This window comes from Mesoplodon bidens, assembly GCF_964165515.1.
Source record: "Mesoplodon bidens genome assembly, chromosome: 19".
NCBI lineage: Eukaryota > Metazoa > Chordata > Mammalia > Artiodactyla > Ziphiidae > Mesoplodon > Mesoplodon bidens.
The window spans coordinates 20,694,370-20,710,401 of NC_138179.1; the positions used below are offsets into that span (position 1 = coordinate 20,694,370).

The 16,032-nt window shown below is 47.2% G+C and overlaps 1 protein-coding gene across 6 annotated transcripts; it reads left to right on the plus strand.

The window, feature by feature from the left end:
• The first annotated feature begins 3,983 nt into the window (after positions 1 to 3,983).
• Positions 3,984 to 15,630, plus strand: ZNF232 (zinc finger protein 232). 6 transcript variants are annotated; one of them, XM_081219022.1, is made up of 6 exons: positions 3,984 to 4,461; positions 9,870 to 10,284; positions 11,137 to 11,215; positions 11,571 to 12,048; positions 12,322 to 12,448; positions 14,380 to 14,557. In XM_081219022.1, exons 4-6 carry the CDS (start codon positions 11,629 to 11,631, stop codon positions 14,415 to 14,417), a joined length of 585 nt encoding a protein of 194 aa, XP_081075148.1. In that variant the 5' UTR covers positions 3,984 to 4,461; positions 9,870 to 10,284; positions 11,137 to 11,215; positions 11,571 to 11,628; the 3' UTR covers positions 14,418 to 14,557. The 6 variants fall into 6 exon arrangements, with proteins under 6 accessions (XP_081075148.1, XP_081075143.1, XP_081075146.1 ...); XM_081219017.1 differs by having other exon boundaries at positions 4,031 to 4,461; positions 14,375 to 15,630; XM_081219020.1 differs by having other exon boundaries at positions 4,031 to 4,461; positions 9,969 to 10,284; positions 14,375 to 15,630.
• The last annotated feature ends 402 nt before the right edge of the window (positions 15,631 to 16,032 follow it).

The window sequence follows — 16,032 nt, forward strand, 5'->3', positions numbered from 1 at the left end:
AGATCAGTGGTTCTCAGCAGGGGTGATTTTGCCTCCCAAGAGGTCGCAACTGAGAAGAAAATACTGGCATCTAAAGACCAGGAATGTTGCTAAATATCTTACAATATATAGGTCCTCCCCAACAAAGAATTATCTGGCCCTAAGTGTATAGTGCCATGGTTGAGAAACCCTGCCCTTGGATATTTAGAACACATCACCTGGGGCCACTTAAGCAAGCACTTCAGTGTGATGTGGGTGGTGGCAGTACATCCCAAGGGGAACCCAGAGTCTGATAGAAAACTGTAGTTTGATGAACTGTTTCAGGAGAAGCAACGTGGTGTAGTGGAGGGAGCACAGACGTGGGTTTGAATCCCAGTATGACATATTGGCTTCAGGACCTGGAACAATTATGTAACCCTGATCCTTATTTTCCTGATAAAATGGTGATAAAATTATCTACCTCGTGGTGTAATTGTGAGGTTTAAATGAGAAAACTGAAATTACTGTTGACACATAAAAGGGCATCTAGAGCTTCAATCATGTTAAAACAGAAGATGAAGTATTTACAAGCAAAATATATAATGTGTAAGATACAGTGGAGTCCCATGGCTGGTGTAAAGAATATGACCCCCTGGGACTTCCCTGGTGGCACAGTGGTTAAGAATCCGCCTGCCGGGCCTCCCTGGTGGCGCAGTGGTTGAGAGTCCGCCTGCCGATGCAGGGGATACGGGTTCGTGCCCCGGTCTGGGAGGATCCCATATGCCGCGGAGCGGCTGGGCCCGTGAGCCGTGGCCGCTGGGCCTGCGCGTCCGGAGCCTGTGCTCCGCAACGGGAGAGGCCACAACAGTGAGAGGCCCGCATACCACAAAAAGAAAAAAAAAAAAAAAAAAAGAATCCGCCTGCCAATGCAGGGGACTCGGGTTCGAGTCCTGGTCCGGGAAGATCCCACATGCTGTGGAGCAACTAAGCCTGTGCGCCACAACTACTGAACCTGCGCTCTAGAGCCCGAGAGCCACAATCACTGAGCCCACGTGCCACAACTACTGAAGCCTGTGCCCCTAGAGGCTGTGCTCCGCAACAAGAGAAGCCACCGCAATGAGAAGCCCGCACACCACAACGAAGAGTAGCCCCCGCTCGCCACAACTAGAGAAAGCCCACGCGCAGCAACGAAGACCCAACTCAGCCTAAAATAAATGAATAAATAAATTTATTTTTTTAAAAAAGAGGGCTTCCCTGGTGGCGCAGTGGTTGAGAGTCCGCCTGCCGATGCAGGGGACACGGGTTCGTGCCCCGGTCCGGGAAGATCCCACATGCCGCAGAGCAGCTGGCCCCGTGAGCCATGGCCACTGAGCCTGCGCATCCGAGCCCGTGCTCCGCAACAGGAGAGGCCACAACAGTGAGAGGCCCGCGTACTGCAAAAAAAAAAAAAAGAGAATATGACCCCTTAAAGTTCAAAGCACTGGGGGGCTATGGCTTCCCCAGAGGGGCATCCTGAACAGTAGTGGGATGTCTTGAAGTGGAGAAGCCCATCCACACTATCCCTGAAAGCTGGCTGCTGGGGAATTCCCTGACAGTCCAGTGGTTAAGACTCGGTGCTTTCACTGCCCTGGGCCCAGGTTCGATTCCTGGTTGGGGAACTAAGGTCTCCACAGGCCATGTGGTGCAGCCAAAATAAAAAGAAAGAAAGAAAGCTGGCTGCCTGCCTGTGGATGATGTGTGGCACAAGGGGTCCAGAAGCCTGCCTGCCCCCTTCACCTGCCTCAAAGGTTTAAGCTCTTTAGCAACTTCACATAAACTGAGTAGTCTTTTTATATCATAATATCTTTAAATATATTTGAGATGCAAAAGGAATTCAAAATAGCTATCCTCAGTGATAACACTTGGATTAAAAATTAAAGATACTTAATTTTTTTGAGTTATCCCAGACTCTAACTATTCAAAACCTTTAGCTAACCAGAACATATTTGCATTCTATTTTTATAAAAGAAAGGAATTGGGAATTTATTCTGAAAAGACTTTCCCCGTCTCCTTTACCTGTATTTATAGTGCTGTACAGTGAGTGATGTTTTTTAGGATAAGCAGGATATTGAAAATGGACTTGAAGGTAATTTAATGCAGTGGTTTCCGACTTTTAAACACCAAAGCCCTCCTTTTCACTCCCTTGTGCCCTGTGTTTCAAAAGCTTTTGTTTGCCAAACTGCATTTATTAAAGAATAATTATTTTTTTTGCTATTCAAACTCATGTATAACCACTAATCATACTTCCGATTGGTATGACATAACCAGACTTAAGTATTAAAATTCCTGTCCAATTTGTAAACCTGAGTGCCACAGAATAAGATCTACCTGTTAGGGAGTAGCCTACACTGAAACTTTGGGAAAAGAGCCTGAAGGATGAAAATTTACCTTCATGAGACCTTAAAAAGCTAAAGAACTAAACTCAGGACCAAAGCTGAGAGAGCATCAAATCTCTTTGAGGAACAGGGGTGGTTGGAATGTGGGTTAAGCGTTTGCTCCATGTAAAGATTTCATAGGAAACAAGACTGCTACAATCTGGGGAGAGAGTGTGTGAATATAGTAGAGGAAGGGAATGTTACCCAATAATCTGCCAATTTAGTCCACTTTTCTTAATTTTTGATGCCCTTACTTACAGAAGCCACCATCTTCATCTCATGTTATTACCACAGCCTCCCTGCTTCCATTTCTGTACAGAGCAGCCTGAATGATCGTTCTTTAGAATAAATCTGATAGTGCCACCCCTCTCCAGACTTCTGCAGTGGTTTCCCACTAACCTGAGCCTGAAGTCCAGTCCTTAGCGGGGACACGTGTTCTGATCTGGCCCTATTCACCCACTCCTTCAGTAAATATTTATTGAGCTTCTAATATACCACAAGCACTGGGGGGTATGAAGAGCAGAAACAGACAACAGTCTCTGTCCTGCAGCTTATTTATAATAGCAGAGGAGAGATTAATTAGAATCTTTTTTTTTTTTTTTTTTTTTTTTTTTTTTGCGGTACGCGGGCCTCTCCCTGTTGTGGCCTCTCCTGTTGCAGAGCACAGGCTCTGGACGTGCAGGCTCAGCGGCCATGGCTCACGGGCCTAGCCGCTCCGCGGCATGTGGGATCTTCCCGGACCGGGGCACGAACCCGTGTTCCCTGCATCGGCAGGCGGACTCTCAAACACTGCACCACCAGGGAAGCCCTAATTAGAATCTTAAGTTAAATTACAACCATTTTAAGTGGCACAAAGGAGAGGCATGATACTGCAGTGGGGACCTTTCTGCAAAGTGCTCACCTTTCTAAACCCAACATTTACCCCTGAACTATGTGCAGTTCCCCAAGGACCTAGGCACTACCCTCTTGCCTTTCCACGAGCTGTTCCCTCTGCTAGCAGGGCTCTCTCCCTCCTTACCTCTAGCTCCACTATTTTTTAGTACTTCCTATGTGTTGGGTACTGTGACAGGGACTTACCACCAATTTCCTCTTGCATTCTTTGGCTCAGTCTTAATTGGTGGGTACTACTGTTATCCCCGTTTTCTAAACAGGAAATTAAGGTCAAGAAGGCAACGTAATTTGCCCAGAGACCCGAAACTAGTAAGTGAAGAAACTGGGATTCAAACCCACGACTGCCTGACTCCAAAGCCCATTTTCTTAGGCACTGAAGTACTGTGTCTCCCAACTCCTTCATGTTCACCTCATTCCCCCCGGTCGCCTTCCCTGACACACACCCAGTCGGAGTTGAGCGCTTCCACTCTGTTCCCACTGGCCACAGCCACCACAACACAGTAATTTTAACTTTCTAGTCGCCCCACTAGATGGAGCACACCCTACACAAAGACCGGATCTGCATCTTTGCAAGCTCAGGGACGGGGGAGGAAACTACAGCTCACGTGGGCGGAAGTGGGGCGTCCCCCACTCCCCGGGCTTATCTAGGAAGACCGGAGGACTGTACTTGGTGGCCATCCGGTTCTTGCGCCTCGGGGGGGGCGGGGCGAGGGGCGAGCTGGCCTGACCCCGAGCCTCACCTGGCTGGCCGCGGCTCCACCAACGACAAGTTGTGTGTGTGTGTGTGTGGGGGGGGGGACACAATGGCCGAAGCGGCGGAGGTAGCACCAAGTGATGGGGACACTGAGGGTGGCCCGGCGGCGAGGCCCCGCAGTGGCGGTGCGTGCGGCGCTGGGCTCCTGGGCTCAGGTCTCTGGCTCCGACGGTCTGGCCCAGCCGCCTGGGCCCCAGTCAGTCACGGTCTCATCCCGTGGTCTCCCGCTCGCAGCCCCAGCCCGCAGTTTTGAGGTCCTCCGGGCGGCCCACCCAGCCCGGGTAGGCAGGATGGCCCTTCCTGGCTCAGCGCTTCCAGGGCTGTTATCTACGGGAGCAGAGACCGTACGGGATGCGGCCAGGCCGGGTGCGCTGCCAGTCCACGCACAAGGCGGTCTCCGCGAGAACCGAGTGCAGGAGAGTGAAGGGAACCAGGTCATGCTGGGTAAGGAGCTTCTTCAGTGACTCCAAGAGTTATTTATGGGGACCTTGTGACCTTCGCAAAACGAAGTTTCTTCTGGGTTGAATGAGGGTCAGGGTGGTGGCTTCTTGGATTGGAACAAGCATCACAGACCTCTGAATCCCTCTGGGATACGGAATTGTCTCTGTTCCGTTTTGAACTATTATCTAGAAAGTCAGGCTCACTACGCCAGTGCTCGTCCCTCCCACCCCCACCCCCCAAAAATGCCTCTAGCAAATAAAATGAGACATCCTGATGCCTTGCAGTTATTCCTGCACTCAACTAAAGTAAGTTAGATTTGGTACAGTAATAAACAGAATTAAAGGTTTCTGAACAGTGATTAACATGACGAAAGTGATGCATAACTAACAGCATTGTCCAGTCTGAACTGAAGCGGGAAAATCTTGGTGTCAAGATCATTAACCAAGTAACAAAATTTAAACTATCCATTATTTATTGAGCGCTAACTCTGCCAGGTGTCATTTTAAGCACGTTACATGTATTTAATCCTCACAAAACCTCTTTTAAATGTTATTACTGTCCACATTTGACAGATGAGGAAACAGAGGCACAGAAAGGTTAAGTAACTGAAGGTCACACCGCAAATAAATGGTAGAGGCAGACAAGGCAGCCTATGTCGAGAGACCATGTTCTTAATGACTATGCTCCAGTCTCTCATGGTAATCTACTGAAATCTGGAAAGCCATGAGTGGTGTCAGGGGGAAATTACAGGAATGGAAAGAATGACATTTTTTCCTGGAAAATTAACTGGATTTCATAGTAAGCGTATTAGTTTCCTAATTACCACAAACTGAGTGGCTTAAAACAACAGAAATTTATTCCCTCACTGTTATGGAGGCTACAAATCCAAAATCAAACTGTTGGCTGGGCCATGCTCCCTCTGAAGCCTCTAGGGAAGCATCCTTTCATGCCTCTTCCAACTTCTGGTAGCCCTAGGGGTTCCTTGGTTTGTGGCAGCATAATTCCAATATTTGCCTCCATCTTCATATGGTTGTCTTACTTCTGGTTCTCTGTCCAAATTTCCCTCTTCTTATAATGACACCAGTCATACTGGATTCAGGGCCCACCCTAATGACATCATCTTAACTTGATTACATCTGCAAAGACCCTATTTCCAAATAAGGTCACATCCATAGGTGCCAGGTAGACATGAATTTTAGAGGGACACCATTTAATGCAGCACAGTAGGGAAAAATTATTCAAGAATAATGTAAGATTAGGAGCTTGGGGCAGGGCATTAGCAGAGACAAGAATATTAGAAAAACATGTCAGTTTCAGAATTGTAAATTTAGAAATAATCTGGTTTCCAAGAGAAAATATTCACCATTTCATTTGGTTGTGAGATACAGATTTTGTCCAGGAAGTCCAGCTGGCTCTTTAGCTGGGCCTTACGCTCTGATCACCAGATTTCAGGGTCTGGTCCTACACTTTCCAGGTCCAGAAATTTTACTTTGTCAGTGTACCTATCCAGAATTATTCAGGCCAGGGAAATGGACTTACCCAAACCACAAGAAAGTGGTATAAAAAACAGGGGAAAATACAACTGCCTGATCAGAAATTGAGCAGGCTGTCAACACATTTTCTATCTAGGAAAACCTATAGAGGAAGGTAAATTCTGATCAGAAGTTTGCTTAGGGCTTTCCTGGTGGCGCAGTGGTTGGGAATCCACCTGCCAAAGCAGGGGACATGGGTTTGAGCCCTGGTCCAGGAAGATCCCACGTGCCACGGAGCAACTAAGCCCATGTGCCACAACTACTGAGCCTGTGCTCTAGAGCCCGTGAGCCACAACTACTGAGCCCACACGCCACAGCTGCTGAAGCCCCTGTGCTTAGAACCCGTGCTCGGCAACAAGAGAAGTCACCCAATGAGAGGCCCACACACCACAACGAAGAGTAGCCCCCGCTTGCCGCAACTAGAGAAAAGCCCGCACGCAGCAACAAAGACCCAAGGCAGCCAAAAAAAAAAAAGAAGTTTGCTTAGTGGGCATGGAAGCAAAGCAAGGGCATTGTCAGGTAATATTAATGCAGATGTCATCCTGCTCTGATCACTTGGTATATCTACGTGCTCTTGGGAGGAGGGCAGGTGTCTACCAAGGGGACAGAGAATACCCCCATCAGCTGGAGTGAGCACCCTCCCCTGAACCAGTACTGGAGGCACAGGCACATTTTTGCTCTCTGAGTCCATCTTTTCTAGATGTAGAAACCTAGTGTTTCTTCATGTCGGGTTTAAGACAATTGATTAAGTTCCCCTGTCTTGATTATTATAATCATACTCCATCCAGTGCTCCTCTGAAACCAGGTCCTGGTAACCGTGATTGGACTTAGGAATTCCAGGATTTCCTTACCTCTTTGAGTTATTTCTACATGTGGATAATTTCAGCCATTATATGTTGATACTTGCTGGTTTATTATTAAAGAGTAATCTCTTCCAAGTTCTATTGGCATCTTTACTTTGCTCCTTTGAAGGGATAGCAAGCCCACCCATCCTTCCTTTACCTCCACTACTCTCTATACTTCCCTACAGACTTATGTAATCCGGCACAGTGCTGTGTTCTTACTGGGCCCAGAGACAGCCTCTGCATTTAAAGTGGTGCTTTGCGGCAATTACTTTTCAGTCCTTCATGGCTGACAGTTGAGATAAAACTACTTGCCATTCTTCTCCCTATTTATTGGGTATATCCACTAAATGGCCAAGAAGATGAAACTGTAACTAAGGGTCTCACCTCTCAGGCAAAAATATGTCATAAACAACTCTTGAAGTATCAAGGCTGCTCACCATGATCCACCTAACTGCCTTTCTCACCTCCAGAGGTGGGCTCCCAGCAACCAAGTTTATCCTGTGTGATACCCCCAGCCCCTACCACCACCAATTACAGTCAAAGTCAACACTTGACCTAAACTGGGACAACTGATTCTCTTTTCTAAGATTTTGGAAGTGGAACTAAAGAAATCTAGTTAATACAGGGCTGGTCTTTTGCATAAAGGAAATTTTAAGATCCAGGAGCTAAGGTACTAAAGGAAAAAGACAGTTTGCCGAGAGAATGATGTGGACTCAAAGTCTGATTCAGTAGCTTTCCCGTGTGTTTCTCTCCTGATCCCCTGCGGCATTCAGAGTCCCCACCGCTTAAACTAACGTTTTCTTTAAACACAGGCAACGTGTCTGACAGGTTCTGGCACACACTCAATTCTTTAAAGGAAAATGCCTTGTCTTACATTGTTCATTGTAAGAAAAATTCAAACACTGAAGCATGACTTGTTTGAATGAACAAACCAAAGTCCTTTGTTTCTCCAGTCTCACAGCTTACAGGAAGCCATTATTACATTGTAAATCTTTTATGCATGTTCTTTTTTCTTCACACTCCCTACACATTTAGCTTTTTGAAAGCAGGGAACTACGTTTTTGTATCCCCTCTCCTCCAACCCAGACCTAGATTTACATATATATTTTTGTTCAATAAATGTTTGAATGAATGTCCAAGTTTATAATTTTCTAGTTTTGTGGCAGTTGTTGAAAACTATAGTCATCACAGGAGCACGGTATGTGTAATTTCCTTTCTTTTCTTTCCATTCCAGATATAACCATAAACTAGTCACTGCAGAAAAAATTTCAGGTTAAATTATATTTTGCTTGCTTAGTCAAAGTATCCATTTATTTCAAATTAAACTTGGTGACTGGTTTCTAGTTGAGTGTTTTTGTTGTTTTGGCTGTGCAGCGCAGCTTGTGGGATCTTAGTTCCCTGACCAGGGATCCAACCCGGGCCCGGAAGTGAAAGTGCCAGAGTTCTAACCACTGGACCTCCAGGGAATTCCCTCTAGTTAAGTATTTTAATGATTCCCATTTGAAATTCAGTTGTTTGCCAGAAAGTGGTGCTTCATGTTACATCTAAATGTAATTGCTCTCTAGCACTTTCTTGGGGTCTTCTTACCCACCCCCTGCCACCCCCAGTCAGGGTTGTTTTATATACATTTGGCTGGTGCACACAATTTTGGTAATTATATTTTGCCAGATTATCCATTTCATCTAGGTTTTCCAGTATCCTACCCTAAAGTCCTACCCTGATGAAATGGTCTCTAATTCTTTTCATCTCTTCTGATTCTATGGTTATGTTCTATTTCTCATTCCCATTCTGCTTAATCTTTCTTTTTCTTAATAAGGCTCTAAACAAGTTTATCGGCTTTATTGTTCATTTCAAAGAAATTAGCATTTGAATTTATCTCTTTTTAATTTTTCCATGTTTTTTTTTTTAATATTTATTTACTTATTTATTTGGCTGCACTGGGTCTTAGTTGCGGCACGCAGAATCTTCGTTGCAGCATGCAGGATCTTTTTTTTTAGTTGCAGCACGCGGGATTTTTAGTTGCAGTGTGCGAACTCTTAGTTGCAGCATGTGGGATCTAGTGCCCCTGCATTGGGAGCGTGGAGTCTTAGCCACTGTGCCACCAGGGAATTCCCCATTAATTAGTTTTTATCTTTACTGATTCACCCTTCTTTGCTTCTTTGGGTTTATTTTACTATGATTTTAAAGTTTCTTGGGACTTCCCTGGTGGCACAGTGGTTAAGAATCCGCCTGCCACGGGTTCGAGCCCTGGTCTGGGAAGATCCCACTGGCCGCGGAGCAACTAAGCCCGTGTGCCACAACTACTAAGCCTGCATTCTAGAGCCCGCGAGACACAACTACTGAAGCCCGCGCACCTAGAGCCCATGCTCTGCAACAAGAGAAGCCACCACAATAAGAAGCCCATGCACTGCGATGAAGAGTAGCCCCCTGCTCGCTGCAACTAGAAAAAGCCCGGGAGCAGCAACAAAGACCCAACACAGTCAAAAATAAATAAAAATAAATTAATTAATCTTTAAAAAAAGAAAATTCAGCTTAAAAAAAGTTTCTTAAGGTGACTTAAATTGTTTTATATCTATTTTCAATAACAAGTGAGGTAGTTAAGGTTATACATTTTCAAGCATGGCTGTTGCTAGGTCCTATAGATTTTACCACGAAGTGCTCTGTTTATTGCCTGTCCCTAAACAGCTAATGAATTGTCCAAATTCTTATCTCAGGCTTTCCTGATCCCCCCTGCAGAATTCAAGAGTTTGTAATTTCGCTTTTGATTCCCTCTTATGATCCAGTTGGATTCTTTTCTTTCTGATTTTTACTAGTTTGCCCAAGTTCTAGTGCATCCTATTTTTTCCCTTGTTAATTTGGACGTTCTACTGTACTTTTCCATTCTCATAATGGTTACCTTCCCTAGAACTCATAATCAGACGCATGTTTCTCTCATTATTGGAAAAGAAGATGGCAGTGATTTCCTCTATCAACAAGTCCTTTTTCCCTTACCCCAGTAAACTGCAACCTCACATTTCTTTTTACTCCTCCGCAGGAATTGTTTTTTATTTACTAACGGACACGCATAGGCCGGTGGTTGGGAATATTTTCTCCCTGGGGGTAACTTCCTCCTCAGCTGTGACCCTCTAATCAGATCTGGGAAGATGTAACTAGAAAACAGAACGTAGAGGAGGAAACGCTGCAAAGAGGCCACGCACAAGCTGGAGTTTCCCTGTCGTTTAAATCGGCTTGGACGGCCCCTGGACCTACAACTGAACAGAAAAGCGAGGCCCTCCAGCCATTAAGCCAACACGCCGGCCCCGCTCCCCTGTCCAAGGACTGCGATTCCCAGAGCCCTCCGCGACCGGAGGGGCCGCGGCCGCGGGTGCGCAGGCGCACACCTGCCCCCGCGGGTGGGCTGGAAGCGCGCCCCGCAGAAGTGGTCAGATGGGAGCTCCGGGTCCTGCGAGGTGAGTCTTAGCGGCGGCGCCCCGGGTGTCGCTCTTTGGCCCGCGCTGCTATGGCCAGTCCCGGAAGGCAGCGGCGGTTTCTACAGTGAGCACACCCCGCAGGCAGCCCTGTGAGGAGCCGAGGCCAGACCGCGCGGAACGCGGTCTGGGTCCCCACGGTTCCCGCGCCCGGTTGCACGGATTACGTCACGTGTTGTGGAGGGCGGTGGCTGGCCCGGTGCGCCTCTTCTCTTCTCTGGAGATCCCAGGGATTAAAGTGAAGGGTGGGGAATTGTAACTGGTATGGAGGACAGCCCCCTCCCCAGGCGATCGGGCGGTCCCCTGCCCAGTCCCGTGCGCAGGAGTTCAGCTGGGCGCTGGCGCCGCCGGAGCATCACCCCGAGAAACAGCCTTCTGCGCTCGTCTTCCGCGCTTCCTTTGTCCTCGGCCAGCGCCCCTGTTTGTGTGCCTTTAATGGCCTCTGGGTGCGTCCCACCTCCTTCCCTTTAGACTTTCTTGACGCTGGACACCTTACCCGAGACCACGTCTTGCCCATAGCAGCCGCATCTCAGGACCCTGCTACAGATCCTGGGCGTTTGAATAAGATTGCCTCAGGGGCTTCCCTGGTGGCGCAGTGGTTGAGAGTCCCCCTGCCGATGCAGGGGACACGGGTTCGTGCCCCGGTCCTGGAGGATCCCACATGCCGCGGAGCGGCTGGGCCCGTGAGCCATGGCCGCTGGGCCTGCGTGTCCGGAGCCTGTGCTCCTCAACGGGAGAGGCCACAACAGTGAGAGGCCCGCGTACCACACACCCCCCAAAAAAAAGATTGCCTCATAGGAAATTTAAATTTTTCTTTTGTTGTGGCCACTACAGAAACTTGAGAAAGAGTGGTGGGGCCATCTGGGAGGAGGCTGCCTCTTCAATACCTCTGAGAGTCAGTGATTGAAAACAGGCAAGTTACCTTGCACTGAAAAGTTTCTCAGCTCTGAGCTCTGGAAACTTGGGTTTTGCTTAAGACTTGTTTCTTCCAGTGGGATCCTGGAACACTTTTTTTTCTCCTGCTGTTTTCTCCTGCTATAGCATTTATCTAGTTGTATTATCTAGTGTAGCAAACTCTTTATATATCTGTCTACCAGATTGTAAGCATCTCAAAGGCAATGACTCTTACTGGAATAGGAATCTGGAGAGGAATGGAGAAAAAAGTATTAAAGGGTATAGTACAGGGTTTGGCTCTTGGTAGAAGCTGAGTGTGTGTTAATGAATTTAAAAAAAAAAAAAAAAAAGAATGATTTCTACATATGTTACAGGGTGCCCCTGAAAGACTCCTGCTAGTATGGGCCTTCTACAGAGCCAGTCCAGGCTAGGATGGCTGGATCATTAACAGCAGCTGAAACTCTGGCCCTTCAGGATACACAGGATCAAGAGAAGATTATGATGATGGAGCCAAAGGAAGAGGAACAGCCTTGGGAGTATGAGACCAGGCTACATGGGAACCACTCTCCCAGTCAGGAGATCTTCCGCCAGCGCTTCAGGCAGCTCTGCTACCAGGAGACTCCTGGTCCCCGGGAGGCCCTGAGCCGACTAAGGGTACTCTGCTGTGAGTGGCTAAGGCCCGAGAGGCACACCAAGGAGCAGATCCTGGAGTTACTGGTGCTGGAACAATTCCTGACCATCCTACCGGAGAAGCTCCAGTCCTGGGTGCGGGGACATCACCCTAAGAGTGGAGAGGAGGCTGTGACTGTGCTGGAGGATTTAGAGAAAGAACTTGATGAACCAGGACTGCAGGTGGGAAGGGGAACATACGATCTGTTGTGGGAGCCAGATCAATGACCTTCAGGCTGGACAGAGGGGCAGCAGTAGGGGGAGTTGCCAAGTTCAAAACTCTCTTGGGCCAGGCAGAGCAGTGAGTGTGTGTTTCTGTGTGTTTTTTCTGCCCTCAAGTCCTGAATAAGACTCTAGCTCCTCTTCCTGCCCCTGTGCTGACTCTGAGGAGGCTCTTTAAAGTCTCCTTGGAAGCTTTGGCTCCACAGAAACCGAGTGGTGCCTGATCACCTCCAGGTCCCAGGCCCGGCACACGGACCTGAACAGGAAGAGCCGTGGGAGGAGAAGGAACCTGTGGGAGCAGCCCAGGAGAAACCAAGCATCCAGCTCCAGCCTAAGGAGACCCAGCCTTTCCCAGAGTGCGGTGAGGAGCAGGATTCTGTGGGGAGGGAGAGGAGGAGGAGAGAGTATAAGGGGCACGGAGTAGGTGGTCAAAAGTTGCTATCATCATCTTGGCCTTACTATTATTCTTACCTCTTAGGTGAGAGACTTAGCCTGTTTCATCACTCACAAAATTAGGAATAACAATAACCTACCTCATGTAGTAGCTGTAAGGATTAAATTTCAATCATATCTGGCTGTAAAGCCACACCAGCATCTCCGGGCTTTAGAGAGCCCTAAAACAGGACCAGAAAATACTTCATTCACTTCCTGCCTCATCATCTCCACTGCCCTGGGCTACAGGCCAGCCTGGAAATCTTTTCTTGTTTAACTTTATCATAACTCCCAAAACATACTTTTTTGGGGGGGGTTGGTTTTTTTGTGTGTGTGTGTTTTTTTGTTTTGTTTTTTGCGGTACGCGGGCCTCTCATTGTTGTGGCCTCTCCCGTTGTGGAGCACAGGCTCCGGACGCGCAGGCTCAGCGGCCATGGCTCATGGGCCCAGCCGCTCCGCGGCATGTGGGATCTTCCCTGACCGGGGCACGAACCCGTGTCCCCTGCATCGGCAGGCGGACTCTCAACCACTGCGCCACCAGGGAAGCCCCAAAACATACTTTTTAAGCCATAACACACTCCGTGTGAGACACAGCCTGTCATCACCTTTATCTACCACCTGTCCCCCACCTAAAAGCCCTATTTGATATTCTCTTATGTCTATACTTCTGCCCTTCAGAGTCACCACAAAAACTTCCTTTCCGGCCTGCCTTCATCCCCACAAACATCCTCTCCTCTCTCCTACGGCAAACTCTAGAGTGAGAGCCTCAGGACCACGCACTGTCCTTGCTGAGTGCTGTATAACCTCACGAACCATCGGGAACGTGACATGAATATGTTGCTAATCAAGAAGACTCTATTTAAATATTTCGTTTTACACCACAACCCCACCACCACCAGACAAAAGCATATGAAAATTCAAATTCTTGTTAGCAACAAAATGGGAAAAACTAGAAATGGAGATTAATCTTAGTGCCTGCCTGCTCCATAAGTATATTTTTATTTCCCAGCACTTCCTTGCCTTTCTTGCAGAGTTCTCCTTGTCTCCCTTACTTCTGTTTTGTAAGTCTCTCTTCAAAGCTAACTACTGTTTGACTTTTTTTTTCAGCAAGCATGTTTCAGATTTCTTTAACCACAAGCATTTAACCTGAAAAAAAATGTATTTTTAAAGTCTTGCATTACCTTATAGAAATTGCTTTTTGTCCTCTTTAGACTACAGAAAGCATTGCAATTAAAACACAAAAAGCGTTAGAGACGTTTTAAAAACCAAAACGCAAAGCACTCTTCTCTTCGTTTTTTAAGGAGCAGGTCAAAGGGAAAGGCAGAAAGCACCAAGAAGGCAGTCGTCCCTTCAGTAAAGGAGCCAGCTGCTTGGGGATCCTTTTCTGTGGCTAGAGATTTGTGGGGCAGGGAATGACTGGGAAGAGGTGAAGGTCACGGAGTCAGGAGGAGCAGGGTCTTAGCACGTTTAGGAATATCCCTGTTCCCTCAACCTGTGATTCTCATTTTTCCCTTCCCACACAACATCACTTCCCAGTTTCTTGAAAATATTATTTTTGCTCATATTTTTTAAGAGTAAATCCTAAAAAAGAAGGTTCTGCCTTGAAATTTATTTTTCAAGTAACATTTTTGCAGTGTTCCTTTAAGGAAAATTTAGAAAAAACAGATAAGGGAGAGGGGGAAGAAAAAAGGAGAAACCTTCTCCCCTACACAATCCCATCACCAACAGATGACCAATGTTCATATTTAAATGACTTTCCTCCTGAATTCTGTCGTGTGTGTATATTGAATCTTTTTTAAGCTTTTATTTTCATGCCAGAAATCCTAATCCAAGTGTCATTTCTCCATACATACAGAACAGGTATATTTACATTTTCCATCAGTTGTTGCAGAAGATGATGCAGAGCCCAAGGACAAAGGGTCGTTGCCAGAACCACCCATTACTGACGTGGAATCACAGGTGCTCAGAGAAAAACTCACCCCCAGCACCTCTACATTTGAAGCTGCCTCTGAAGTTGAGGCCCCTTTAGAGCAGCAGCAGAGAAATCTCAAAGGGGAAAGACTGAAGCAGTCCCCCGCTCAGGGGAAAAGCTTCAGGCAGATGGTTGTCACCCTTAAGACAACTCCCACAGGGAAGAAAGACCATGAATGCAGTGAATGTGGTAAAGCCTTCATTTATAACTCACACCTTATAATCCACCAGAGAATCCATTCTGGAGAGAAACCCTATAAGTGCAGTGACTGTGGGAAAACTTTCAACCAGAGCTCAAACCTTATTCAGCATCAGAGAATTCATACAGGAGAGAAACCCTACGAATGTCATGTGTGTGGGAAGTCCTTCAGGTGGAGTGCTCATCTTGTTCAACATCAGAGGGTACATTCAGGGGAGAAGCCCTACAAGTGTAATGAGTGTGGGAAGGCCTTCAGTCAAAGCTCATATCTAAGTCAGCATCTGAGAATCCACAGTGGAGAGAAACCTTTCCTATGTAAAGAATGTGGGAAGGCCTACAGATGGAGTTCTGAGCTTATCAGACATCAGAGAGTTCATGCCAGAAAAGAGCCTTCCCAATGGACTGTGGGTGAGAAAGTCTCCAGACAGAATTGTACTTTTGTCTAATCAGTTTTAGGACTATATTCCATAAAAGTTATAAGCACCTTAAGATTTTTCCTGTGTCTTTCTTGATTTAGGAAAAAATGTTTACCTGGTCCCACCTGCAGCTCATCGCTTCACACCCTCTGAGATGACTGTATCAAATAGCATGCCTTTGGCTGCGAGTAACAGCCAAGAAGCCGACTTCATTAGGGTTCTGGCCCTGGCACAGAGCAGCTGTGCAGGCAGTGGCCATTCTATATTAGTATTATTGTGAATGGGCCTTTGGTCCTGGCCCTTCCTCAGCCCCATACTGAGCTACTTCTTGGGACAGGGTCACATCTACAAGTGTCCAGGCATGAGACAGAAACCACACTTGTTCTTTGAGCAGGGAATGTTTAATACAAAGAAGTGCTAGCTAGTAAAGGGGGATTATCTGTTAAAGGAGGTAACGAGATCTTAATATAGGAATAGTAGCATGGGGAACAGCTACTACCTCTAGGACTGAGGGAGAGCACCAGAGGAAGAAGCAGACCTAGGAGAGCCAACCCTCCCCCGCATCCCCAGCCCAAGACTGGACAGGTGAAATTCAGGCCTGACTGGACAGGTGTGGCTGCCCCAGGGGTATGTGCGAGCTGGTCTGTATGGGCTTGGAACAGCCAGTTCTGTACTTCTTTTCACCAGCCTGCATTGAAATTGGTCATCGTGAGAGTATTCATGCCGCGGAAGTCGGGAAACGCTACAAATCAGGGCTTTTCTTTTTTAACTAGTTGTTAAATATTGACACTGGCTGGTGAAATTCATCAAGGCGCTGCAGGTCAGAGCAGGAAGCCACTGGTCGAGGTGCCCGCAAACTCACCAGAGGACGGGTGCTGCACTGTAAGGACAAGAAGGAAAACTACCAGGGCAAGCCCCTTCCTCTTT